General features: G+C 40.5%; 2 protein-coding genes across 3 annotated transcripts in view; one reads left to right on the top strand and one right to left on the bottom strand.

Annotated features, from left to right (window-relative positions):
- The window catches only part of LOC136440851 (dynein axonemal heavy chain 3-like), a 69,583-nt gene extending 62,506 nt beyond the window's left edge, over nucleotides 1–7,077 (top strand). For both annotated transcript variants that reach the window (XM_066436995.1, XM_066436996.1), the window contains exons 76-81: nucleotides 920–1,048; nucleotides 1,468–1,604; nucleotides 2,437–2,525; nucleotides 3,707–3,828; nucleotides 4,280–4,369; nucleotides 5,666–7,077. In XM_066436995.1, coding sequence (XP_066293092.1) covers nucleotides 920–1,048; nucleotides 1,468–1,604; nucleotides 2,437–2,525; nucleotides 3,707–3,828; nucleotides 4,280–4,369; nucleotides 5,666–5,872 — 774 coding nt within the window. In that variant the 3' untranslated portion in view covers nucleotides 5,873–7,077. The remainder of the gene's footprint in view (nucleotides 1–919; nucleotides 1,049–1,467; nucleotides 1,605–2,436; nucleotides 2,526–3,706; nucleotides 3,829–4,279; nucleotides 4,370–5,665) is intronic.
- An 11,702-nt stretch (nucleotides 7,078–18,779) lies between these two features.
- LOC136440707 (protein dimmed-like) lies at nucleotides 18,780–23,952 on the bottom strand. The gene is made up of 3 exons (XM_066436806.1): nucleotides 23,868–23,952; nucleotides 20,803–20,974; nucleotides 18,780–20,270 (listed from the first exon to the last, which is right to left on the bottom strand). The coding sequence occupies exon 3, from the start codon at nucleotides 20,257–20,259 to the stop codon at nucleotides 19,651–19,653; it is 609 nt and encodes a 202-aa protein (XP_066292903.1). The 5' UTR covers nucleotides 20,260–20,270; nucleotides 20,803–20,974; nucleotides 23,868–23,952; the 3' UTR covers nucleotides 18,780–19,650.
- Nucleotides 23,953–26,434: the final 2,482 nt, after the last annotated feature.

The raw sequence follows: 26,434 nt of genomic DNA, 5'->3' as shown, positions 1-26,434 counted from the left end.
ACCTGATTATGGTAGTGTGGCAGTACATCATATTTTGGAGAGCGAGACACACGTAAAAGTCTCCAAACGTCATGCCTGGAACGATATAATTTCTTAGGTTTGCACTTTGTCTCAAAATTATAACTATACTCTCCTTGACGTCTGTTTACTCATCCTTTAATATGATTCACAGCTAACGTCTTCGAAAACGACTCTTTGTTGTATTTTCTTAGACCAGTTATGTGGCCGCCTGCTGGTAGCCTGGTACTATGAATTTTCTTATCGGTCCATAGGACAGGTCCACTGATTTTTTACGGACCGTTTTTTTTGGACCGGTCCATTCAAGAAATACCGGTTTTGTACCGGTACACGGTACCGGTACCCACCCCTAGTTGTTAACCTTCTCCCTGCTGCCTAACTCTGTAACCAATAGAGAATGGGGTGCCAAACAGCTATATTTAATTCACTTTTACCTCCCCAACAGAAGTCAGTTACCAAATTACACCTGAAAGGAGTGAGGAAAGTCTTGTAAAGTGCCTTTCTCAAAGACACAACATCTATGGCCAGGAATGCCAGGAATCGAACCACTGACCTCTCGCTCTCGTGTCCACTAGTCTAGCCACTCAGGTAGTCGATGTCACTGACAGGATGTACACAGCACAGGATATAGTCCCAAAATCTTCTTTGTGGAAAAAAAAATGCAAGAGATATTTACTTCATAAGATGCATATGAGTCCTAAGATCGGTATGCCAGAAAGCTATGCTCACTGTACTGTACAATGGTTCAACAGAAATTCAAATAGTTTACATTTTAGAAGGATAACGGGTAATTTTAATGAGTGTCTGAACATTGTACTACCTGTACCACCTGTCGGGTTATGTAACTATGCAATATGATAACAGAACTGCAACATTTGCAATATTTTTCTTCCTTTTACAGGTGATGAAGAAGTACCCTGTGGTTTATAACGAGTCCATGAACACAGTCCTGCGGCAGGAACTGATCCGGTTTAACCGCCTCACCAGTGTGGTCCGCTCCAGTCTCCAGAACCTCCAGAAAGCCATCAAGGTTAGTCACAATCTTGTGTTTTGCCATTGATTCATATTTCCCATCTGATTTGTTTCATTGTATCGGGGACCTTCCCCCAGCTCTTTTCGACAATTAAAATGAGCAGTAGACCACGGTTTAATGTCGCATTCTACGGGCTACGAACCTTTCCAGTAGCATGCATGTCGGTCGAGCGGCAACAGCCTGGATTCGAACTCCCAACTCAAGTCATTATCCTCTGGACTATACATGTAAATGCATGTATTGTCTAATTCTACAACATGTACATGACTTGTATAAAAGCTTCTATGTATAGAAAAGTTTTGTATAATACAAATACCTGCAGACATCCCTTTGCTATATAATATGTTGAACTTGTACCCTTGTTCCCAGGGTCTGGTGGTCATGTGGTGACTTACATGTTGTACTCTTGTTCCCAGGGTCTGGTGGTGATGTCCTCTGACCTTGAGGAAGTGTTCAGTAGTATGCTGGTGGGGAGGGTACCTGGAGTCTGGGCAGCGAAGTCCTACCCGTCACTCAAACCTCTGGGCAGCTACGTCAACGATCTCATACAACGGTAGGCTTCGTTTCAGGGTATCGTTACCTCCGTGAAGGAGGTTCGCCTCCTACGGGGGTATTGCGGGTGATCGTGTCTATGTTTTTGCAGCTATAACTCAAGATCCCTTAAGTTTGATGCATTTTTATTCAAGTTGACTCGACTGATAGTTTGATGCACATTGATTTGGGGCTCCGTAGCAGTAGTTAGGTAATTTCATATTACAGATTTTGAAGGTGTTAACTTTCTATGATAACATTATCAAACCTGCACTAGTACCCACCTTTGCACAAGGACCACCTGGCCACTCTTGACCATCCCTTCATTAGAAAAAATACAGAAACTAATGATTAGCCCCACTCGATTATTATAACACTATGTCAAAAAACGTATGCTAGCCCTTATTGTACAGTATTAGTAATTAGGATGTTTGTATGAAAGTTTTATTCTAAACTTTGCACAATTGTCGTGCAATGAAGTTCTTCTACATTATTTCCCCCATTGTCCCAAGCATGAAGAATCTTGCCTACATTGGTCACTTGTCTCCTGTGACCATTTTCTTCAAGTTCCTTTAGTTTTCACAAGTTGGACTGTATGTGAATATATTCTTTTACTGGAATGTAAGACATAAAATAAGAGAAGATTAGCTTTCTGCAAAATATTTTGTCTGGGCTATTCGACAAAGTTCGCTTATGTCAAAAAGGTTGGTTGCTATTTTTCCAAAGAAAAGCTTTGACTGCAATTCTTGCACATTTACACTACATGCGTTCACATTCTCGACATGTAATGTAGCAGCCAAATGATACAAATTGCACCATATAACGGAGGTGAAATGTGGTTTTTATTGCTGCAGGTTGACGTTTTTGAATGACTGGATCGACAACGGAGCCCCGCCCGTGTTCTGGCTGTCAGGGTTCTACTTTACCCAGTCCTTCCTCACAGGTACGGTCCACAATAATGCACGCTATAGGCCACACCAATTTTTTTTGTTGCTTCTCAGAATAGCCTCTCCTGTTTTTCACATTTAAAATAAAAAAATTGTGTCGCCATTCCCATTGAGAAATTTTTACTCACAATTTTACTATTTGTTCACTTGTTAAACTCAATAGCCACCAAAATAGATTATAAAGACCTGCACATTGCTAAAAAATGTGGTCACATTTTATCATAAGTTATTATTTTTCATTTCTTAAAGCTATTTCTTAAATTATCAATCCACATATATTACATGGCAAAAGGTAATTTTGTTCCTGAAGTTATAGTGTACTAGATCAAAGAAAGGGGTGCATTGCATAAAATGAGCCATACAAAGCTGAAACTTAAATAATCCTCATATTCTTTATGTTAATCCTTATCTTCACCCCAGACTATTTGCCAAAAACTTTTTTTGTATTTTTTTTACCCTGTTGCTCCAATTTTTTTCTAAAAACAAATCAACAAATAGAATTGCTGCGGCCTTAGGACTGGAGATTACAGCATTTGACCCATGTGCACCCGTAGGTTGTGCAATCAAATCAAACGCAGAGTGCTGGCGTTACGACGCATTCACCAGTGCTTTTACGTTGCACTCGCAATTCATGTTTTGCATTCAGTGTGCATCGTCGGCGATGGATTGGCTTAAAGTGCGCATTTGGTCGGTGCACTGGCCAATATTGTGCAGAAATCCCATGTCTAATGCATGTATGAATGTTTCACAATGCAGAGTCACTGTGATAGTTCTGATAGTACAAGTCATATTTGGTACTGTGTGCAGAATAATGAACAATTGTTCCTGATTTGTCCCTACAAAAGGTCCCATAGTCTTTTTTGAGGCCATATGGGCAGTGGGCAGTGTGTCTTGGGCATAGTATTGAAAGGCAGAGCCCATCCCTCTCTTTCCACTTTGTACACTTTGTACCTTGCTAACCAAAGTTTGGTCCCTAAATAAATTTTACCCCTGATTCACCAGGACGGAGAAAATTTGTGCAAACTTTAAGTGACTTTCCCAAGGACACATCGGAAAGCCTGGGAATCAAAACTGTGACCTCTGGATCCTATGTCCGCTTGTCCAACTACTTAAGGTCATCACACACTGAGTACTAGTAGAAAGTTTATAAAACTTACATTTCATTTCACATCACTAGGTGTGTCGCAGAACTATGCAAGGAAGTACACCATACCCATCGACCAGCTGGGCTTCGAGTTCGCAGTCACGAAGTCCGAGAGTGACATGGATTCAAAGCCTGAGGATGGCGCTTACATCAAGGTCAGAGTCTTACGACACACTTAAGTTAAAACTTTCCCACACCGGGCATATGGTGTATAGGGCGGCGGCCATCTCCATTTCTATAGCCGTTTGGCCACACAGCATTGAAACTTATTGTCCTCTTTTTTAATCTCACTGGTTTATTTGCAACTATAGCCCGATTTACACATGTGTTTTTGAGTCAACTCAGCGGCTCCTTGTTGAAAATTTATGTGTAAATCTGGCCAATATTACAGAAAACGTAAAAAAATAAAGATTATCATTATTCCAATCAGTCGATGTATGCTGACGGCGAATTTTCAATTATTGCAAGAGTTAGAAATGAGTTTGGACACAGGAAAATCTAATTTACACACATCTATTACATAGTTGATTGGAAATATACAATCATCTGAGGTGTATGCGATTTTCTCACTCTAGAACTAGATTTAACATTACCATGTTTCTACAGGGATTGTTCATGGAAGGTGCTCGTTGGGACAGAGAAACGATGGTGATTGGAGAGTCCTACCCGAAGATCTTATTCGACACCGTGCCGGTCGTATCCTTTTTGTGCCATTTTTATCTTTTTCTCCATATATTTTTTACAGAGAATCTGATATGATTTCAATATTAAGTATGATGCTTGGTGATCCTCTTCTGATATTTCAAGAACAAAAGGACATCTTAAAGACACTTGATAATACCACTTTAAGACAAATGTAATTACATCAATATCATTTCGTAGTCTTGGAAATCCATAAGGCCTTAGAACGTCTTTGATTCCTAAGTACCCTTTGGACAAATCAAAGCAGCTGTATAGAAACAGTAGGCATATTTCACAAACAAAACATCATCTTAAAGGCTCATTATATACCTTTAAATCAGACGTAATTATATCATTGTTTGTAGTCTCTGTACTCGATAGGGCCTTAGAACGTCTTTGATTCCTATAAGTACCTGTATGACAAATAAGAGCAACTGTATAATTATACTGTAACAGTAGATTTTAGCCCTCAACGCAAAGATGATTTTAGTCATGAAAGCTTTTTGAACTGCACTGGGTGTTACTTTGAAATTCATAAGACCTTAGAACGTGTTTGATCACTAAGTACCTTTCTGGCTGTGTTTCAACTGCGACCTTAAAACTACCGCAAACAGTCCATTTTCTCCCTACCACGAGATTAAATCCCCGCAAGCTTTTTTCATTTGCACTGCCACATTGAATTTAGTGTCTACAGAGACAGTGGTCATTTTTCGTATGACTATACAAAGGCGGTAGCCGGAAATTTTGCATAGGGGGACGAGATATTCCTGACTAAATTTTCAGAATGTCAAGCACCGAAGGTGTGACAGTCCTATAGGGGGCTCTGGGGATTTTTAAATTTTGACCATCTGAAGCACTATTTCCTGCATTTTTTGAGGGGCAAATTTTTCTGGTAGACTTAACTTTTAGTTTAACGACATCTCGTTTAGTGAAAAGATATTCAAAGGTTTCAGCTTGACTTTTCGTGAGGGGGTGGTCACTACAGGGCTGTCTCCAGGACCCGTCCCTCCGTCCCAGGACGGAAATTTGCTTATCGGGACCAAGGAGGTTAACTTGTCAGGACGGAAAAAGATGTTCGTCCGTCCCAAAAATGGGAACATTCTGATGTAAAATTGATAAAAATGCATCTTTGTAGGCTTAAAATGACAGATTTAGCAACAAGAATTAAAATATTGGATCTTAAACAATAACTGGGACGGAAAAAAATCTCATGCTGGAGACAGCCCTAGGTCACTAGTATAGCTTTCCCATGGATTATTAGAATGATCATGATGTCTGTACTGTTCAGTTCCTTAACTCCGAGTCCCTCAGATCTGGCTACAGCCCGGTGAAACTAAGAAGTTCAAGAAGAAGAGCACCTACACCTGTCCGGTGTACAAGACCAGCGCTCGGCGTGGCACTCTGTCCACTACCGGTCATTCCACCAACTTCGTGCTCTACATGGAGATCCCGTCCGACCGCCCGCAGAGCCACTGGATCAACCGCGGCGTGGCAATGCTCTGTCAGCTGGATGACTAAGTACGCGACCGTCCAGCGAATGGACTAAAATCAGTTATCGTTCATTTGTATATAGTCGAATTTCGTCCATTTTTGTGTGTGTTTGTATATGTGGGAACACTGAAGCTGCCATAAATACGATAGTGACAACCAACTTTTGTATTTCATTTGACCTCCAAGAAAAAAAGTAGAATGCAGTATCTTGAGATTAAGCATGCCTTTACTGTGTATATTGGAATACATTGTATGTTGGTACAAAGTTGAAATTGGTTTGTGAACTAAAAAATGAGACAAGAATACTGTTGGATTTGATTTTTGTCAGTGTTTTTGAATTGAACCTGCTTTGGATAGAATCCATCATTATAATAAATGTGTAAAGTCCTGTTGCCATATAGATTTATACAGGGTTTCAATGAAAAATAAAGATTTTTCTTGTGTGAATGCGTCATATACCTACTGAACATGTTACTATATCTACCCACTATGCTACTTCCTCTGCCTGTCTATGTAGTCATTCCATCAATACCAGCGTGAGCTCTTTTCAGAAATATGGAGTGTGTGTATATATGGGAACTTTGAAATGCAGTGGATGAAATTATTGTACAGTATGAACACTTAACAGATTTTACACTTTTTTAGAATCAGAATCTCAAAAGCAGTGATACGACTTTTACTAAGAACACAATTTTGTAGTGCATATCACATATCATTAAGTAGATGATAATGACTGTGAATGAGCTTGGTTTTGAAACTCAAAAATATGTGCATTTCTCTCTCCCAAGAAGGTTGATTAAGATTCTTTCATTGTATATTTCCCTATGTTATCCTGAACCCCCAAAGCCATACAGCAAGTTTAGAGGTGGATCACAAAACTGTTTTTCACAGTTTCATAGAAACCATGTGGCCACATATAGATATTGCTGCTAGACCACTATGTAGACTGTACCCTTGTTGCACCAAGTCATCTATGACTTTGTATAGACTCATGGAGTATCTACTAAAATTCTTTTTCTAAAAATTCTATGCTATGCATTTAACCTATACTTCTTAGTCATGACCACTGCTGTAAAATTTACAATCTTATACAAAAAGATGTAGAATTCTGATATCTTTAATAGATGAATATATATTTCTAAACTGTACAATATGATGATGTGTTATCCGTCCATGTCTTGTTGATGTGGATGATGTCGCCTGTTTTTATCTATAAATGATAGTGAGAAACAGATGTAGACTCTTTCTGTATTTAACGATTCACCGAACGTGTACATTTATGCGTCTTCATAACATATAATATTTTACCACTCAATATCTGGTTGCACAATTTGAAGGGATTTGACATTTCCTGGTAGCTTGGCATACGTGACTATCAAGAAAAGGAAGTACTTATACATGCACCAGATGCTACTGAGTTTTATTACTTTATGTGTGCAGGTCCTGAAATTTTCCATTATATCAAACAATTTGTCTTATTTCTGTGCTTGAGGCTTGATAAATATGTGAATCTTTGTTTTTGGAACTATGTTTATTAAAGACTGATGGATTGGTTAAATGCTGCGTTTGGGGTGTCCGTATTTAGTATGTGAGTGAGGGTGTAGATACTAGGCCAAGCCAACCTTCCAATCCTGCCAGTCTCCGGCTACACCATCTTCTGCCTCGCATCCTGTCCCTCTACAATTGTAACAGTGGGGATCAAACCTCCTTGTGGGGATCAACCTCCACTAACTGACCAGTCTAACTGGTCCGGACCTTTTAGCCTAGTGGTTAGCGCGTTGATTTCCGAAGCCGTGCGGATCGGGATTGGCGCGGGTTCTAATCCCGGGAGCGGCGTATTCGCCCCTTTGGGTGTTTACAGTGGTTCCCACGCCGGCCCTGTGAGTAACGATCAGATCACACAGGGATATCGCATTCGGAGACTCGGGACGAGTCTTCAAAGAAAAGGGGGAGTAGTGTAACAGTGGGGATCAACCTCCACTAACTGACCAGTCTAACTGGTCCGGACCTTTTAGCCCAGTGGTTAGCGCGTTGATTTCCCAAGCCGTGCGGGTCGGGATTCGCACGGGTTCTAATCCCGGGAGCGGCGTACTCGCCCCTTTGGGCTTTTACACAATAATAAATCTCCAATAACTACGGACACACACAAGAACAAACAGACCGAAAACAATACCTCCGTTTTCACGAAGGTCCTGTCCTTTGAAATCTTTCTGGTCAGCCCTAGGCCTTAGACTAATTTTCCAAATCAAAAGAGGAAATATGACCTGCACGACATATGGCGGTCTAGAGTGTATTACACAGAAAACGAAGGGTGTGGATTCTAACCTAGCAGAACACATAAGAGTAACAGGATATCTCCGTTTCCTAGCCTCATTTGCAGGCCTTTTAGGCTGATACGCGGCGTTTATATTTTTTGGGGGTGCGTGTATTTACCGAAATACACCGGGACATAAATACATTATTTCATTCCGAAATATAGCAAGCTGTGATGTTCATTCATCACATCATAGTGTATTTCGATAGATTTCACCCATCGTCACTTGTATTTAGGTAAATACACGGACCTTTTTTTGTGTGCGCTGATTCGCTATTTTCCATATATCACGACATAGCCCAGAAAGGAGGACGGCAAAAACGATCTCTCCAGCAAAACAACCTCACCAGATGTATGTTGACAAAAAGATGCCGGTGCCACCTAGAAGGCCTGGAAACGAGGTTACAGTTTCCCCGCGATTTTAACGAGATCACGAATCAATCGTTTGTGCCAAATGACCTGTCCAGAAATTCAGTAATCGGGTCCTTGAGACGACAACGCTTGTTAAAAGACGACTTTCTGATGTACTTCAGAATCCATTATGATGATTTAAGAGCTATATCCCTGACCCAGATGTACTAAGTCACATATAATAAGGCGCCAGTCGTGATTTTCCATTTTTAGCTGACATTTAAATTCCGTAATCCAGCTCGCCTCGGGAAAAACGACTGGGTGTGCAGTGTTGGCTGGGTGTAAGACCACCCAGGAAAAACACTGGTGACGTTACAGAATACAGATAAAATGCAATTAGTTTTATTCTAAAATACATTTCGTTTTTTACGGTATTAGAAAATTAGAAGTCAAGCCCAACAAGTTAAAATTTAGAGTCGGTATTTAGACAAGATAGTCACATGTTATGTTGTTGACTTGTTGTTGTTATGTTCATGGTTTTCATTTCATTTTCAATTGGCCTTGCTGGAAAAATTTGCAATAACCCTATTATTACATGTACAGTACCCCTCTCTGAACTAGACTTTTGTATCTTTTTATTTATTTGACTATCTAATGTTTGTCTGAAACACGTACATGTATGTACAGTCAATGTTGTCCAACTAGCGAGTAGATAATACTATATAAATTTCCAATAACATTCTGTCTTTTATGCATATACAAGGGCAAAAGAGATCTGAAAAAATGCGTTATGAAATAAATTCATTACAATGAAAAATTGACTGCAAATTAGGTTCCATGACCACAGTGTTGGATGTTCTCGCCTTGTAAACACGCAAGGCTATTAGACTAATGGACGCATGGACCGGATTCCAAATTGGACGAAATCAATGTCATGTCTGGATAGACGTGTGAGAGAGGTATGTACAATGTATTTGCGAGGATAATTGTACAGACTATGACAGGCATATTCATAATGTAGTCTAACCTTGAATTGAACTCGTGTAGAATTATACATTTGTTCTTACACCTGTTTTAAAAGGTAGACTTCTTCCATTGACATAATACTGCTTTGCTACCCATCTAGGTTGAACTTCCGAAAAAATAGATTGGGAAACTCAGAAAAAAAACAGAATCAAAGACACTCTCACACGCAAATACACACACAAACAAGGACAGTACACACACAGACACACACACACACATACATGATGCACACACAAACATACACATACGCATACACCCATACATACACTCTTCGCACACACACGTACACACACACACACACACACATACATGATGTGGCACACAAACATACACATACACACACGCATACATACATACATGCATACATACACTCATCTCAAACGCACGCACGCACGCACACACACACACACACACACACACACACACACACACACACACACGCACGCACACACACACACACACGCACACACACGCACACACGAACAACTTTATCATGAAAGTAGGTGTACGGCGTACATGTAACCCAATTGTCTCTGCCCACCCCGCCGTTTCCTCCTTCCCCTGTAATGAGAGCCGGCGCCACTCGACCTTTCCCCGCCCGCCACATCACAGCAGAGCCTGCATGTCGCTTCTGAACAGCAAGGCAAATTTGATGACCTTATTAAAAGCAGAGCAGGAAGAGGAGTATACAACATGTCACGAGCAGCTCTCCTGTCTAGCTAGAGAAATAACCCATAGTAAATGTGACGACAAGACGTTCTTGGAAATATGTCTTGACAGCTGAGCTTAGCATTTCTAGATTGCTGCATGCATGCTTTTGAAATGGAGTCGAGAAAATGTGCAGTGGTTCATTGATAAGGATAGCTGTTGTTGCCACGTACATAACGTTATATCAAATGTACAAAATACCTACGTCTGGTGATTTGAAAGTACCTTTTCCGCTGAGTTTTGCTGCATACTTTCGAGTAAAATAATTCTGTTTGGGCTGTGAGATTGATCTAATGCCCTATCATAGTAGTAATTATAAAATCGTCAGTGTGTCATTTTTGTGATTACTTTCCGAATTGATATCAGTATCTTGAAATATTCTAATGATTAGTCGTTCTAATTTCATTGTCAATTTTCTTGAGCATATCTTTAAACTTCTTCGATACACTATACGAAAGTTTAGACACGATCCTATGAAAGAATATCAGGGATTTGCCTCCCTAAGCAATAGAAAAACTATACTGTACTTCCTTGTTACCATGATCTCAGTACCAATTTGTCAATTTTCAAATTTACGGTAAGTCATGAAAATTTCGCCAAAACGAAGTTACATTCATCTTTTTTTTTTTTTAGGCTGAGACCTAAGGCACCACCTCTAAATTTCTGGGGAGAACCCTGTGTCTATAGAGTTAAACTTTATAGACTGGTACAACCTATTTTTCCATACTTTATACACCTAAGTAATACAAACAAATTTATATATTTCTGATGAGTTTAGACAAATCTTTGGTTATGATACATATCTGGCTTGATTTTGAAGACTATCTTTTTGTTGTGACCTGTACTTAACCCAGTGAGTATATTTGTATAAAATAGTCTTCGGCCATTCATTTATAATCCTATGACAGCAATGGCCAAGCCCGTTAAATCCTGATGGCAACAGGTCTGCCATGAATCAGGCTTTAGAGGACTCGTGGTATAGGGTCAGTACGCGAGGATAAATCCTACCCTCTACCAGCTGGCTCTAGACGTGGATGGAAAGAGTATAGAAATCGGCCAAATAGAGGAGTTGGCTAACCGATAGATACAGTTTGCCACAGAGGGTGTATCTGTCGGTTGGCCAACTCCTCTATTTGGCCGATTTCTACTCTTTTTCCAGCCACGTCTGGAGCCTGGTAGAGGCTAGATAAATCCATAAAATGCCGAAAGCAACTTACAGTTTTGTCTTCAAGTGGGTTCTTCGTAAAAAGTAAAAAAAGCGCTCAGTTAGCCTCGTTGATTTGGCTCAATACTCCCTTATACGAATTGTGCTTTGCATGTGCTAGTTTTTACCAATCATTGACCAACCAAGGGAGCTATTAGAGATTATTGAAAAGGGGATAAATCTAAACGGAAAACCTTTAATCAAGATTTACGTGCCATCATAAACGGATTTAAGCTTTTCAACGGGTTGTATCAATCTAATTACAAGTGTTATTCAAAATCATTCACGTATACACAAGTCATGTATCCACATGAATTAGTTTTAACAAGAGCATGTACGTAGGGTGCGTATAATGTTGCGCATCTAGAATTATGCCGTAAATAGATAAATTAAGAAATAAAAGATGCACAAGAGCGTTTGCAGAGAAAAATTGTAACATCCTAAAGGCTTAAAATCATTTCACACCCCAATCCTATACTGAGGGATTATTTCAGTCACACATTGCATATATAAGTAGTTTCCTGGAAACAGCATAGTAATTTTAGATTAAAACCCTCTTCACGTCTTCAAGTGTCAATTAAAATGTGGGGTTGACTGGTGCATAAAGAGCCCTGTAATGGCAGGTTGACATGACCCGAGAACCGCAGAGGATTATGTCAGGGACATTTCATTTTAGATACGCAAGGATCAGCAACGTACCACAAAATGATGAATCTCGGTTTTCTGCATTTCAAGCAACTAAATTGAAGATCTTATACCTTTATTGTATTTTTTCTGTTTTATTACTTATTATTACCTTCGCCGAGAAGGTTATATTTTCGGCAGCGTCCGTGAGTGTCTTTCTGTCCGTTTGTCAACACGATAAGTCAAGAATGCCTGGATGTGTTGCCTTGATACTTGGTAAGTGGGTAGGTCTACTAGAGACCTAGAAATGATTAGATTTTAAGCCCCCTGGCGGCTTGCTATGGCACTGTAGTGGAACTTCCGGTTTTGATAACTCGTGTTCTGCACATGCTATGGCCATGACACTCACGACTGTTCTACGTTAAGAATACCATTCAACTTATTGTCGTGTGCTGTCGTACAACGTTTGTGTCGTTGCCTTTCTAAACGCAAGATTTCTCAGTCTCTGGACCTGGCTCACGGTTGTCGTATATACCTGTCGTACGACGCTTGGACTTCTTCGTCTCTGAAACTGAGTAACATGTTACAGAATGTATTTAGCGGTGTCTGTGTGCAACACTCACGGCTGTTTCTACGTTAAGAATGTCATCCAACTTTCTGTCGTATATACCTGTCGTACGACGCTAGGATTTCTTCGTCTCTGAAACTGAGTAACATGTTACAGAATGTATTTAGCGGTGTCTGCGTGCAACACTCACGACTGTTCTACGTTAAGAATGTCATCCAACTTTCTGTCGTATACACCTGTCGTACGGCGCTTGAATGTCCCTGAAACTAAGTAACATGTTACAGAATGTATTTATTAGCGGTGTCTGCGTGCTACGATACACTCACAGCTGTTCTACGTTAAAAATATCATCCAACTTGCTACCAACGTACGACGCTTGGATTTCTTCGTCCCTGAAACTGAGTAACATGTTACAGAATGTATTTAGCTATGTCTGCGTGCTACGATACACTCACAGCTGTTCTACGTTAAAAATATCATCCAACTTGCTACCAACGTACGACGCTTGGATTTCTTCGTCCCTGAAACTGAGTAACATGTTACAGAATGTATTTAGCAGTGTCTGCGTGCTACACTCATGGCTGTTGTATATACCTGTTGTACAACGCTTGGATTTCTTCGTCCCTGCAACTGAGTAACATATTACAGAATGTATTTAGCGGTGTCTGCGTGCTACGTACACTGCCCATGGCTGTCGTATACCTGTCGTACGAAGCTTGAATTTCTTCCTCTCCGAAACTGAGTAACATGTTACAGAATGTATTTAGCGGTGTCTGCGTGCAATCTTTCACACTTTGATTCTAGCTATTCTGCTCGCGGCATGTCGTCTTTAATGAAATGTCCTTCATGCCAACCCACGCACTGCACGAGGTCGTCATCTCCTGACGTCCTCATTGACATGCCCCGCCCACCTCCTTCCGTCGTGCAGAATCTCCGAGTGGAGGGTCTTCAAACGGCCGGGAGTGTGGTCGTATCCTACCGCCTACACACAGAGTCACTTACCTTAAACTTGTAAGAGTAACATTTTGCTTCTAGGTCTTCCCTTTAATCTAACACCCATTCGTCTATCAGGCTATATGGAAAGTGAATTGCCCAATAGATGTTTTGATAGATAGGTGGATTGGATGATTTGTCATATAATACAGGACGAGAGTTTTCTTTTTGTAGAATATTGCTCTGATGTCGTCAAAAGCTTTGGGGATTTCGGAGACCTCTTTGAAGAGCTTACTTAATTCTTTCAAAATTGTAATGTCCTTCATCTTCCACTGCTTCACTTATACGCTATGTGCACATTGTCTCGTTGATAAGCGGATATTTGTACCTGTAATTTTTTTTATGTTTTTAAACGTATGAGCACTTACTCATACATATGAATGATAAAAATGATGATAATTCTATTGACCAGCAGCATGATTATTATGTAAAGTTGATTTCAGCTCAAAATCTGTGTGGTGTAGTAGGTTTCAATACTGTGCTCCGATTTAAAGTTTTTATGTATTCTTGACAAATATGTATATATATTACAAGTTGTGGAGGTGTACATGTCTGTGAGCCTTTTTCTTACCAAAGAACATCACAACAGTCTATTTAAAGTTCTATAAATGCAGAATTGTTCGCAGTGGTTTTATTATCGGTGAACTCTTTACCGTGAACTTAAAACCACCGCGAAAAGCCGTTCCATTGTGTGACTGTAGCGCTACTATTGTTTCAAACGCGAACACTCAATTTTCTCCCTACCGCGAAATCAAATCCCCGCGAACATTTCTGCTCTGCATTTACAGTATCTAGTCGCGAAATGCTTGAGAAAGCAATTCTTTACACACACTTCTTTTCACCTAAGAGAGTTGTCGACACGCCGTTCAGTGTATCGATATTTCTCTGTCGTACATAAGAATGCCAGCATTTCATTTCGAAAATTCACTACACGGAAGAACCCATTTGGTTTGCTATTGAAATGTCCACAATTATTGCCAGGCCATGCCTTAGCAATTAATGAATATGCACTCAGGTCATCCGTAGATGCGGGCCTGAATCGACAAGATAATAGCCCCTTGCACAATTAAGCATTGATTCGAGGAATTAGTATGGGTCATGGTAGCAAGCATCCCTAAGGGACTGACCGCTAATCATCCCCAACGGGACGGCGAGGCGAAAGAAGAGAAGACATTGCAAGAATGGCAACAACCCTCGTTAGAGAAGAATTTGACGACAGTTGTATTCATCTGACGTACAGCCAGTAGGAACCCATCTCAGTAACGAGGCTGTTGTAGTGTGCGTTGTAGGCACCTTGTCCTCGATCACGGGACCCCCATTTACGTCCCTTCCGAAAGACGAATGCAGCTCCGACCAAAATGCCCTTCCCCGGATTCGAACTGCAATCGGGGCTGCAATTAATTAAATTATAAATTAATTAGGAGATTAACTGTGACGCTGCTACTTATTATGATTGATCATGAGCTACAGTGACATCCTTTATCCTGTAGAACAAGCCTACGGCGTTACGTGTATATGACAATTTTCAATTTTCATCATGATTATCATACTATCCTTTTGTATGTCTCTTTCGCGTGCAAGTTTGATGATTTTTGCGTCGCAGCGTCTGGTCGTTGGTTGATAAAGCCCCTGTCCGACAAATAGCTGACCACGGCCTCCCGACCTCCTCCAGACCATGGTTGGGAGATAGTCGTGAGCTGGGTCATCTGTGGTTGGGATTTGGTCGGCGAGGTTGCCTACTAGTCTTTAAAAGTCGTCTGCGCCAGCCTACTGTACATTTTGAAAAAGCAAAGTCGAGAAAGTCATATTCTCCTTAGATACGATGATATAAGAAGTGAACTTGAGCTAGAATAGGATGGATTCCAGGCTTCTCCCAACTCAGTTCCGACCTTGGTTGGGGAGTGATTGGGAGAAAGTTGTGAAAAGGTCTTAAATACGTGAACTTTACGCCCGAGAAATCGCAACGTTAGCGTTCACTCCAACTGTAGATATAGGGCGACTTAAGTTAAAGTTTAACAACATTAGCTTACTTATTACAATACCGTCTACACAAAAGTAGATCACTGGGCAATTCACTGTACACAAAAGTTTCTACTGACCTAAAATTTGAAAGACAACTAGCTATGATGTTATTCTTACGTTCACAACATCTCAATGAATTTAATGAAATTCTATATCTTGATACAATGATTATTAGGATATTAGCTCAATTTTCATATATTTCAGAGAATGTGACATTTTGGGGGTTATGTTTTGTGCGGATGTTGCAATCTTGAATCTGTTTTTCTGTCGTACCTTATAATTCTCCTTTCTCCTTTCCAGTGACGTTCTTTTGTTCTAATATTGAGATTTAATGACGCATGTGTTCTATTTCTAGCGCTCATATAAACTAATTATCTGTTGATGGCACCATAAATTACAACATGCATTATTATACGCAAGAAAACGGTTAATTAGTCACCAACGAAAGGTAGTGGATGCTACCTGAATCGTCTGGCCTTTTCCAAAATCTAACCAATTGCTTGGATAACTGTTCTTGCGTAATTTTTACCTGGATGTCTAACCTTCATCGATATGCATCATTAAATATCATAATTCTTTGTTTGAAAGTTGGAAAGGGTTGCAAACCCAATGGCCGAGTCTTCGAAGACCAGACAACCTCGTTTTTTACTTCACTTTTGGACAGACAATGACGACGTGGCACTGCACTCAAGTTTTTCATAACTTATTCTAAGAGCGCCACGTATAGAGAACAATATACCCATTTTGTGGGTGTGAGGAAAGTCGTGTGAAGTGCCTTTCCCGAGGGCATAATGGTTTCAGGGGATCCGAACCCGGGACCACTAGTATACACTGGTTCTATTTAAGGATATTAGCTCAATTCTGTCAAGATAAGTGATATTATTAAGACATTTAGATTGTATCATTTTGTGACGGTGTTGCAATCTAGACTTTCTGTTGTTCGAATTCTTTATGATTCTTCTCTCCAGCGACGTTTCTTTGTTCCAATGCAGTATTGGGATATAATGACGCTTGTGTTTTATTTCTAGCACTCATATAAACTAATCATCTGTTGACAACATCATAAATTACCAGTGATACATTGTTTCATGCAATTCGATAACCGAGTTTTCGAAGACCAGACAACCTCTTTCGCCTCCCCTTTGGCGTTTCACTGATAGCTCCCCATCTGAAGAGCTTGCTTGTCTCGCCGTGTTGTCCGAGGTTGTGGCGGCGGAGACACGCGCGAATAGTTCAGTCGTCACACTCCGTCCGGATAACCGGCGGGCCGTTACAATTGCTGTGCACACATCCAGAGAGGCGAACAGCTGATAAGGGCCGCTAAAAACAGCCGGAGCAGGTGGTCTTTTCCCTGACCCTTGTGCCTCGTATGTTTCTAGTCGTATAAACAGCGCTACAAATGCACCAACGGTCGCGGGTTCGTTAAACATCTCGGCACATGTGTCGTACGATTATTTTTGGTAATACGACACTCTTACAAACGTCGTGCGGCAGGTTTAAGACATCAATTTGCTTGCCATTCTTAACTTAGTCGTGAATGTGTCGTAGAAAATTCACTTGTAACAGTAGTGGGTTGTCGTAATTCCTTCTTGAGATCTTAACCTCGCTTAAAATCGTACGACCAAAGCATATCGCACGACTTCTGTACCTAGATGTTTAACGAACTTGTTGATGCAATTTCGGCGGTATATATGACTAGAAACATGAGCCAATGGTTGTGATAGAAAATGTTGTTGAAGCTCCTTCTTGAAATCATAACCTCGCTTACGTAGAATGTCTTTCAACTGTGCCCCCAAATTTCTGCGTCTGAAACTGACATCACTTCAGAATGCATTAGACATGAATAGCTTAAATGCACAAAGGTCGCGGGTTCGAAGAAAGTAAGATAGCGTTAACTTTGAAATATTCTTTGCTAATATCTGGTACTCTTATGATCTAGTACTCCTTCGATTCATTCTTTTTTATAAGCAAATTAAAGACAATCCTGAAGAATTGAATTCAATGATATCGTTGACAAAAGGAACGGCAGGATATTGAAAAACATATCCACGCGACCGTACTGTGACACATGGATTACATTGTCCACACGACCCTATTTTCAACGCACGTCTTTGAAATTTCTGAGCCAATCATTTTTCCGCTCAGAATCTCAAATGTATGACACACCAAAGCATTGCTGGAATAAAAGACATATTCCTTTTACGTTCTTAAAAGCATTTCTCTTTGTAAAAGAAACGTTTTTGTGTATCTCTTTGATAAGCAATGGTGACAGGCGTTTGTGACGTAAACAAACAATCTTACCGAAGCCCTTAATATCAACTAGTTTATTACGAATCTTCTCATTGGTCAAACGATTAATTGGATTTACGGAAAAGCTATATGTCTGTTGGCGGCGTAAACGTATAAGAGCACGTAAAACATTGCATGCTTTAATTGGATTAACGAAATACGAGGTATTTAATCACATCTATGTGACTGTTTTTCTATACGTGAGGTGTATTTGAAATTGACTACAGGTCAATAAACCTTTTTAGAGACAGAAAACAACTCGTCCTTGGTTGACGGCGAAAATGATCTTGTTTAACACCGGGGATAGCAAGAACCAACCACGTCGAAGTAACTGACTCTTCTAAAACCTCTACGTAGGAGTCATCAAACAAGAGCCTAGAAGCCAGGATGCAAAATGTGGGTGGCTACTTGAATACGGGAAACAATATTAGCCTCAAATGCAAATATGGGGCGCAGGTCATTTAACATATAACCTCAATCAACATTAATCCGCCGGGTTACTTAAATCCGCCACTTTGAAAAACAGTGTGTTTGAGAGATCTGTAGATCTAGTGCAGCATCCCCCAGGTATGCACAGTTTAGATATACAGGAGTACATTATACTGTTATCTGTTTGGACGTATCTTTTCAGGGTGGCGGAATCATGTACCCTGGTGGAGTTATGTTAGAAGATGTTGAATACATAAAACGTGTGATTTCAGAAAATGAGATCACTAAATCTATATATAATCGCAAAAGAGAAACATACTGACAAATGATTTTGAATATACATTTACAAGTCAAGACCGCCTAATTCTTAAGCAAGTAAAGCATTTCTAAAATCACCAGACAAATGCAATTTCTAAAAGCTTTTTTCTTCTTTTATTATTGTAGAGCAAGAAACAAAAAACAATATTTAGATAAAACTAGCTTTACACTTTAGTATAGAGAGTCTAAATGTACGATAGCTACGTTAACAAAAATTGCAGCATTTGATACAAACATTCTATTGATATATTCTATGTACTTATATCTTCATTCGGGGCACATTCGGCTATTAGTCATGATAATTGGGCCTTTAATTACGATGTATGCATGTGGATATGACCTAGTAGCACTGGTAGGTATGCTTGCACATTATCTACATGTATTACGGTGCACTGAGTAACTCATTACGTATCCCTAATGGCCTTTCGTCTCGTCAAAATTAGTTTACCAAGCTATTTCCTACCAACTTCTTTTCATACAATCATATAGACGGACGTAGAATGTATAATTGCACTGCTATCAACATCACAATAACTACAATAAAAAGCTACATCTATTTATATGAAATCTATTTCAAGTCGGAAGAAAAACAACAGTTTTGTTTGTATTGGAGGATTTTTTTCACCGGAAAGTGCAACATTTCAAAATACACTCTATTTTTTTTTCTCTCTCTCTGTGAAATTTCTCACCTACTTTTTGGTCCCTTTTGTCTTGGATTGGATACGATAATCCCTCATATAATCTTATCTTTTATCAAATTCACACTTTTTGTTTTAAATTACGGTCTGGCCGTTGGAATATGCCAGGTGGACACTACGCAAGGTGGGAGGGACGCGTATGAAAATAATCAGTATGAAAATAAATCTTTGTAGTATGGCCGCCATATTCTTTCGCGGCAGACACCCAGATAGAAATTCAAGGGTACATCCGTTATTTTCAGGTAGCGCTTTGATCTAAAGCTAGTCGTGGTTCAGTTCAGGATCATGGGTGATTGGGTCTGAGTCGGGAGAAGGGGGGAGGGGGGCAGAGTCGGAGTCCTTAGCGTCGCCTTGGACCTGTGTTTGCAGCTTGCAGACGATTCCAGTCAGTGCCACAATGTAGTTCTGTGCCAGGGTTAGCGTTTCTATCTTGGAAAGTTTTCTGTCGGCGTTCACATGGGGAATGACGTTCCGCAAGCCTTGGAAGGCGTCGTTGAGGGAGTGCATGCGCATCCTTTCACGTTCGTTACTTTCCAGGCGTCGCAAGTTCCGTTCTCTCGCGCTGAGAGCCGCACGCCGTCGTCTGGGGCTTGTCTTTTTAGCGCCGCCTCGGGCTTTCTTCTCCTTCGGTTGAGCTTCGTCTGTGCTTGAGATCGAAGGCGAGCTGACAGATCCTCTGGGAGGGAGACCGGATATGTCTTCTCCATCTTCTTCGTCGCTGTGGCTGGAGAGATTGTCGTCAAGCGGTCGCTTGCCTCCGCGGGAAGGGCGCAACTGGTAGTCGGTGGCACGCAGGGCGCTCTCGGCTAGCTCCGCAGTCCAACTAGTAGTAGTACTATTCATCTTCGTACACAGGTTCGTCCCCACCATCTCACAACCACCTGCGAAAATCGACAGTTTACGGCGTATGAGAGACGTCTTTCCGTCTTTGTGCATTTGCGACAAGAGGGGGCAAAATGATTGCGTCAAACCTATGGCAAGGTCTCTCAATCCAGTTCCTCTAGGGCAGGGTGGGAATTAGCTTTATGCTTTCATCCGCTGTATTTAGAAAGTCCTCCCGCTAGATTGACGTAGGCTACCCATTTCTTTCAGCTGGGGTAAAACCCTAGCCGATCCGTACTGTATTTCGCTATTAGAATACACTGACGCAAATGCCAGGGAACATAGCTTCCACTTACGCACTTTACTCGAGCGTTGGCATGGCAACGGGCCTTAGAGTTTGACATGTGATGGAAACGTCGTCTGCGTTTGACGTAACAACGCTTCCACCGGATGAATAAACGAAATCCACAGAGTATTAAGCGAGTCGTGCGTCTACACCCACCCTTAACTACGACGACGGCCCTTCCATACAAACACACAAACTGTAATATTTTACCTCAGCTTTTGTAGCAAACAAGCGAAATACGATACCTTAGAGTCTTTCCTCTTCGTAATGTGAGTCCTGGCGGCGTCTTTCCTTGCTAAGGGGTTGGAGCAGGGCGTTTTTTCCGTCTTCTCTCTTGCCGAAGTGTTTTTCACACGGCCCCTACACGCACACCTGCGGGCCTGTTGCTCTCTGTTTCTCATCCACCCAAGCCAGGCGCTGCCATTGGTCAACCGGGGCGTGACGTCAGAAGCGGACCGGAAAAAGAAGCACTATCCAATTAGCGGCGGTCTTTTCTATCAAAGTAGGTGTACGTGGAAAATTTGCAGTGGGGGAGGATTGAATAAAAAAAAAACATGGGTAAGAAATTAAACGTAAGTAAAAACATGTTTTATTTAAGGGGGGAGGGTTTTTTGTAAGGATACTACTGAGCGGTGTCACTTAACGGTAAGGCTACCAGTCATTGCGCGAAGAGTGTCACGTACCAAAGCACTCAGAAATGCGTTTCCCTAAAGGTACACCCGGAAGTCATTAGCGGTCTTGGCGAGTGTAATAAGGCCCCCAGGCGCATGTACATGTAACCACGTCGCTGAATACATGACATTATGTATTCTCACGGCTACAGGCGTTCTAATGTATATCCTCTTTCTCCCTTTTATCTTTTACGCCGCTGTCTAAAATCATTTTCTCGCATCGTTGCATGTGACTTAGGTCAAGGCTTGTTTTCAAATTTGCCACAAAATTTCCAGCTTTGTATTAATAGCCTTGCAATAAATAGCGATTTTATTCCAGGACAAAATCAATAAATTTGAGGAAATATTAGCATTTAATTCCTATTATTGCCAGATAGTTGACCTAATTACGATATTGATGTGGGCGCAGGGGTTCTACGTCATTTTAGTTTGACGTCACATTAGAATCTAAAAAGCCGTTGTAATATATCTGTCGGCTCGAAAGCAACTAGACGTTAACAACTTTCGTTCATATTTGGCAGCGTATGCATATCAATATCATCATACAACAGGGTATATGTATGTAAACATGGACTTAAATTCTGTATACAACATAATTGTTCGAAGCGTGGCAGTAGCGCATATCATAACAACAATGATAAGTGAATATGCATATTAATCGTGCGGGTAGTTGATATCACCCCCATGTGGATTTCTTGGAACTCAGCGAGAGTGATTTCCATGGCAACGTTACGTTAAAACGTCTCCACGCACGCGTTTGGCATAATTTCCTTCATCTTTGTGGCAAACGCATGTCTTATTAAAATGCGCCATAGACGCGACATGTTATCCAGATAATACAACAAAAATCATATTCATATAAAGAGCAGTTAAAGAGATAGAGTGATGACGTCAAAGAATGACCTTGCGGATGCGGAGGTGTCAGTGTAAATCTCGCGCATGCGCAGATAGCACTCTTTGTCGTTACTTTACACACCATCACTGTTAAAAGCCTGGCCTTGAACGAACGTTTGCATCCGCGCATGCGCAGTTAGAATATCTTGTCACCACTCCAGAAACTCCCACAGTATTTATAACGCATGTAGAAATCATAGCGAGCGAATTTATATTCCACAAAAGCGTGCACGAATCTCTACAAATGCTTGACACATCACTACGTGGAAGTCAATAAAGCATGAAATGGGGACGGTAATGCCGTGAAATTAGGGACTTATCATATAATTCACGATCTCCATACACGTCGGTTTACATGCTGCATATACGAACGTATCCCTTCATAATCCACGTGAAAAAATACATTGTAGATTCTCTTGGGGGGATAAAAAAAATACAACTGTTTAACGTAAAAGATAGACTGACCTTCAATCTATATCTATCTCCATCCTTCCTTCCTTTCCAACCCAAAATTCAAACACGTATACGTTTTCGAGGTTGTTTGCTAGCCTATTTATGCAGACACTTGAACGGCTGGGCAAATACTCTCGGGCTATACATGTACGTGCTCAACTGGCCTTATCGTGTCGCCCTTGCTCTAGGCTAGCATAACAATGCAAATAGCCAATCATCGATTAAAACTACTTTTTGGGGGATAGCCTACAGCCCCCGGTATCAGTTTTAAAACAGGAGCAGGTGTCTTGAAGGGAAGGTGTTTGAAGTACAGGTAGATTTACACCTGTTGCAGGTACACCTGTTGCGGGTGGGAAAGTGTAACACGTCTTCACAGCTGTTGTTTACCTGATAACGTTGTTTACATAAGTACACGCGTACGGCACACTTGCGGTGGGGAGGGGGGCGTTACTTTTTTTGACGTGATTAGAATATCTACCGGGATAAATACGGGTTGATATAATATTTGTACTGTACATTTGTCTGTATAAATTGAAGCTGCAACATCACAATGACGTGATAATGTAGTTAAGTACGGAAATATTACGATACGTGACCTCATTGCAAAGTCTATTTTGTTGAAATCAAACATTTTTTGCAAAGTCAATCAAAAACTTAGTAATTTTTTTTTTAATTATGGGTATATGTTATTACTGTGAACCATATCTTATTGATCATGTAACGTTACGTAAAACCCTATAGTAAAGTATATTCTAATTGGTTATTTTGTAAGTTATTTTGGCCAGGAGATATAACGTTAACATCTATTAGCAAAATTCCACCAGGGTACATAATTCCACCAACCTGAAATGATACGTCCAAACAGACCTCCAACCCAACGTACCCATCATGTATATCTAAAATATGTATACCTGGGGGTACTGCACTAGAGATCTCTCAAACCCACAATTTTTCAAAGTGGCGGATTTATGTAACCCGACGAATCAATGTTAAGGGACCTTATAGTTATTGTTGCTGTTGTTGATTTTGTTGTTGACACTCAGATAATGAGCTTTAAAACAACAAGCTCATTGATGCAAAAGAAATTCCATTTTCAAACGGACGATTCGCGAAACACACGCCTCGTTCATTCGTAGTTGACAACCACTAACCACCGCCTACCCAGCCATGTTATTACACATTTCTTGAGCTTTGTCTGTTTGTCACAAGGTCATTATATATAAAGGAATCATTAATCAAGCTAAAATAAAAGTACAAAGTGTGAAAATGGGCACAACGTGTGAAATACTCACAAGAATGCGTGGATAAAAGTTCCCATGAACACTGCAGGGCACCCCAGTGTCGAAATTGTTTAAACTTTATGGCTAGAGCTCCTGAAAAACTAGTTTAACTTCCTGCATTTTAATTGATGTCTTCGAATTTAGAAGACCATAATTAAGGCCATGCTGATTCGATCATATGGATGACATCCACGTGTGCATTAAGTTTTGTCCGTTTCCAAAAAAAAGTCTTAGACCATACTGTATACCGTGCAAAGCAGCTGTAAATAAAGCAAATATGTGTCATAAATTGGAAAACAATAATATTTTAGAAAACGGATACTAATGTCGTATAATATGTCAAAGTCAATTCCAAAGTCAGAGAAGTAGATATGAAAGAACAAAAATGGGGAATCTAATATTCGGTATAGTTTATTATGTGTGTTTATTAATTTGTTCAGCCTGACCACATAGTTTCTCGTACGCCCGCATCAGGTTTGGGTTCCCAGAGGATGACATCCATATAAGCGAATCAACATGGCCTTATAATGCAGAAGAGTACACGCATAAACATGCATATGCTAGGTTGGGATAAGATATCACCAGAATATATATTTCATCTAAAATATACGTATATTCAATCAAGGTGGCTTGAGTCATCAAATTGTGAATATAGATTTAATGACTTAATCTCAGAGATCTTTCGATAACAAGATCGACAGGAGGTAGGACATAGTCTTGGTCTGATTTTGCCGCCGGATGGTATGAATTGGAGATTATTTGGGCCTTTTTTAGCAGGGTGAGCCGTGAACATTTTTCTATTGCTAGTTTTAGTAATCTCAACAAGGCTTACTTATGGTCCCGAGAGCGTCACACAAAAAATGAGTAGTCTGATAACCTTTTTGTGACCTCGTGTAGAACGGGACAATAGTCGTCTATCGCAAGAACTTCGCTTCTGCAGTTGGTAAGTTACATGATAGGAGTCGCTGCGCCCTGATCATTACAAGTTGCCGTATATCAGTAATCCGATAAGGGGCACATCGCTAAATTGCCGTTGGACTTCACGTGACAAAAAAAGAAGACGTTTTTGATTTTCTGTCATCATTTCCAACTGCTTCATTTGCACACAAAAATGGAGCTATAGTATTATAATGAGGCTTTTGGTGAATATGTTTCCACAATTGAAAAGAGCATAATTTGACAAATTATTCCTATCGCCAACACAAGATTAGTACGTAATACACAAAAGTCTAAACCCGGTTGTGTCGATGTTCACAGCCAAGTCCAGACTGCCAGATCCCCAATTGATACAATGGAATAATCCAATGAACTCGTTCCCAAGAACCTTTCGCAATATCGCAAGTCGATGTATCGTTAAGCGTTGTCAGTCCACCTGAATTTACCGTTTACCTGTTGCCAGGATCCCCCATGTAGACCCTCGTTAATCCAAGACTGTGCTGGTATCATCAATAAGGAGGTTGAAATCACCTTGATAAAATCAAATCCGTGTGGTTTATTTATTAAACCAAGGAGGTTAAAAATCGGACCGCGATTTTCAATGCCCCCCTCCCTGGGCAGAGTTAGAAATCGCGGGCACTACTGACCCCCCATCCAAACCTCTGCTTCGAGAATATGGATAAGTAACCTAATTACCAACAGACAATAACAGTACGTCCTTATGCCACAAGTTGTGGGAAAATGTGAAATCATCTTCGCAAGGAACTGACCAATAATAATGGTGTGGTTGGGTCTTGAGAAAACAAGTTGGTGTAATTTTTTACAACAATTTATGTCAAAATTTCCTCTTTTTTATTGTTATACATATGCTTTTTGAAAACAAGTCATTGAAAGAAATGGTTCAGACCTGAAACACATTTTATAGAGCTAGAGACAGGTTGTGGTTGTCAAGCACAGTACAAGACATAGAAATCACTCCCGCCCATCTGCTTGAATGTAACCGTGTATTCCATCCACTAAAGACAATTTCATTGCTTGTAACTACATCTATTATCTTGTTTTGCTTTGTCGAATTACGTTTTAAAAACGACTCTTGATGCCAAATGCGTCGTTTCTTTCCACACTGGAGTATCAAGTCCGTGTGTGTCTTTATGAATGTTAGGAAAGACAGATTGGCCAAGAGGCTCGGTGGGCGTCACTCCACCTTCAAGTGAGGAAATTTTAAAGTCGTGTTAAGTGATTTTCCTGAAGGCACAACAACGGTGCACGATTAGATTTCTGAGCCAAACGCACTAACTATTACGCCACACGACGCCACGTCATACATTTTTAACTGTGATAATTACTCGACTTTCATCAATCTTTTCATACAGAGCATCACTATCATTTTGAGTCGGAATATTGACTTCTTATGCGAAAGAAATAACATTGTAGTAAAAAGATATCATGCTTACGTTCAACTCTTCGTGCACTGCTCCGCCCCAATCCGTTCAAACATAAATAAAGTGAAGACTTGAACACGATAGACGAAATGTGAGCTATGGTACGAATTGTTCCCTTTCCTGAACTGGTTTTTGGGTGCAAACGGTCTCAGGTCGAATAGATGTCTTACCTTGGTCAGCAGGTTTGCAAATATAATTCTA

This window comes from Branchiostoma lanceolatum, chromosome 8 (assembly GCF_035083965.1).
Source record: "Branchiostoma lanceolatum isolate klBraLanc5 chromosome 8, klBraLanc5.hap2, whole genome shotgun sequence".
Classification (NCBI taxonomy): Eukaryota; Metazoa; Chordata; class Leptocardii; order Amphioxiformes; family Branchiostomatidae; genus Branchiostoma; species Branchiostoma lanceolatum.
This window is presented reverse-complemented; position numbering and strand designations above follow the sequence as displayed.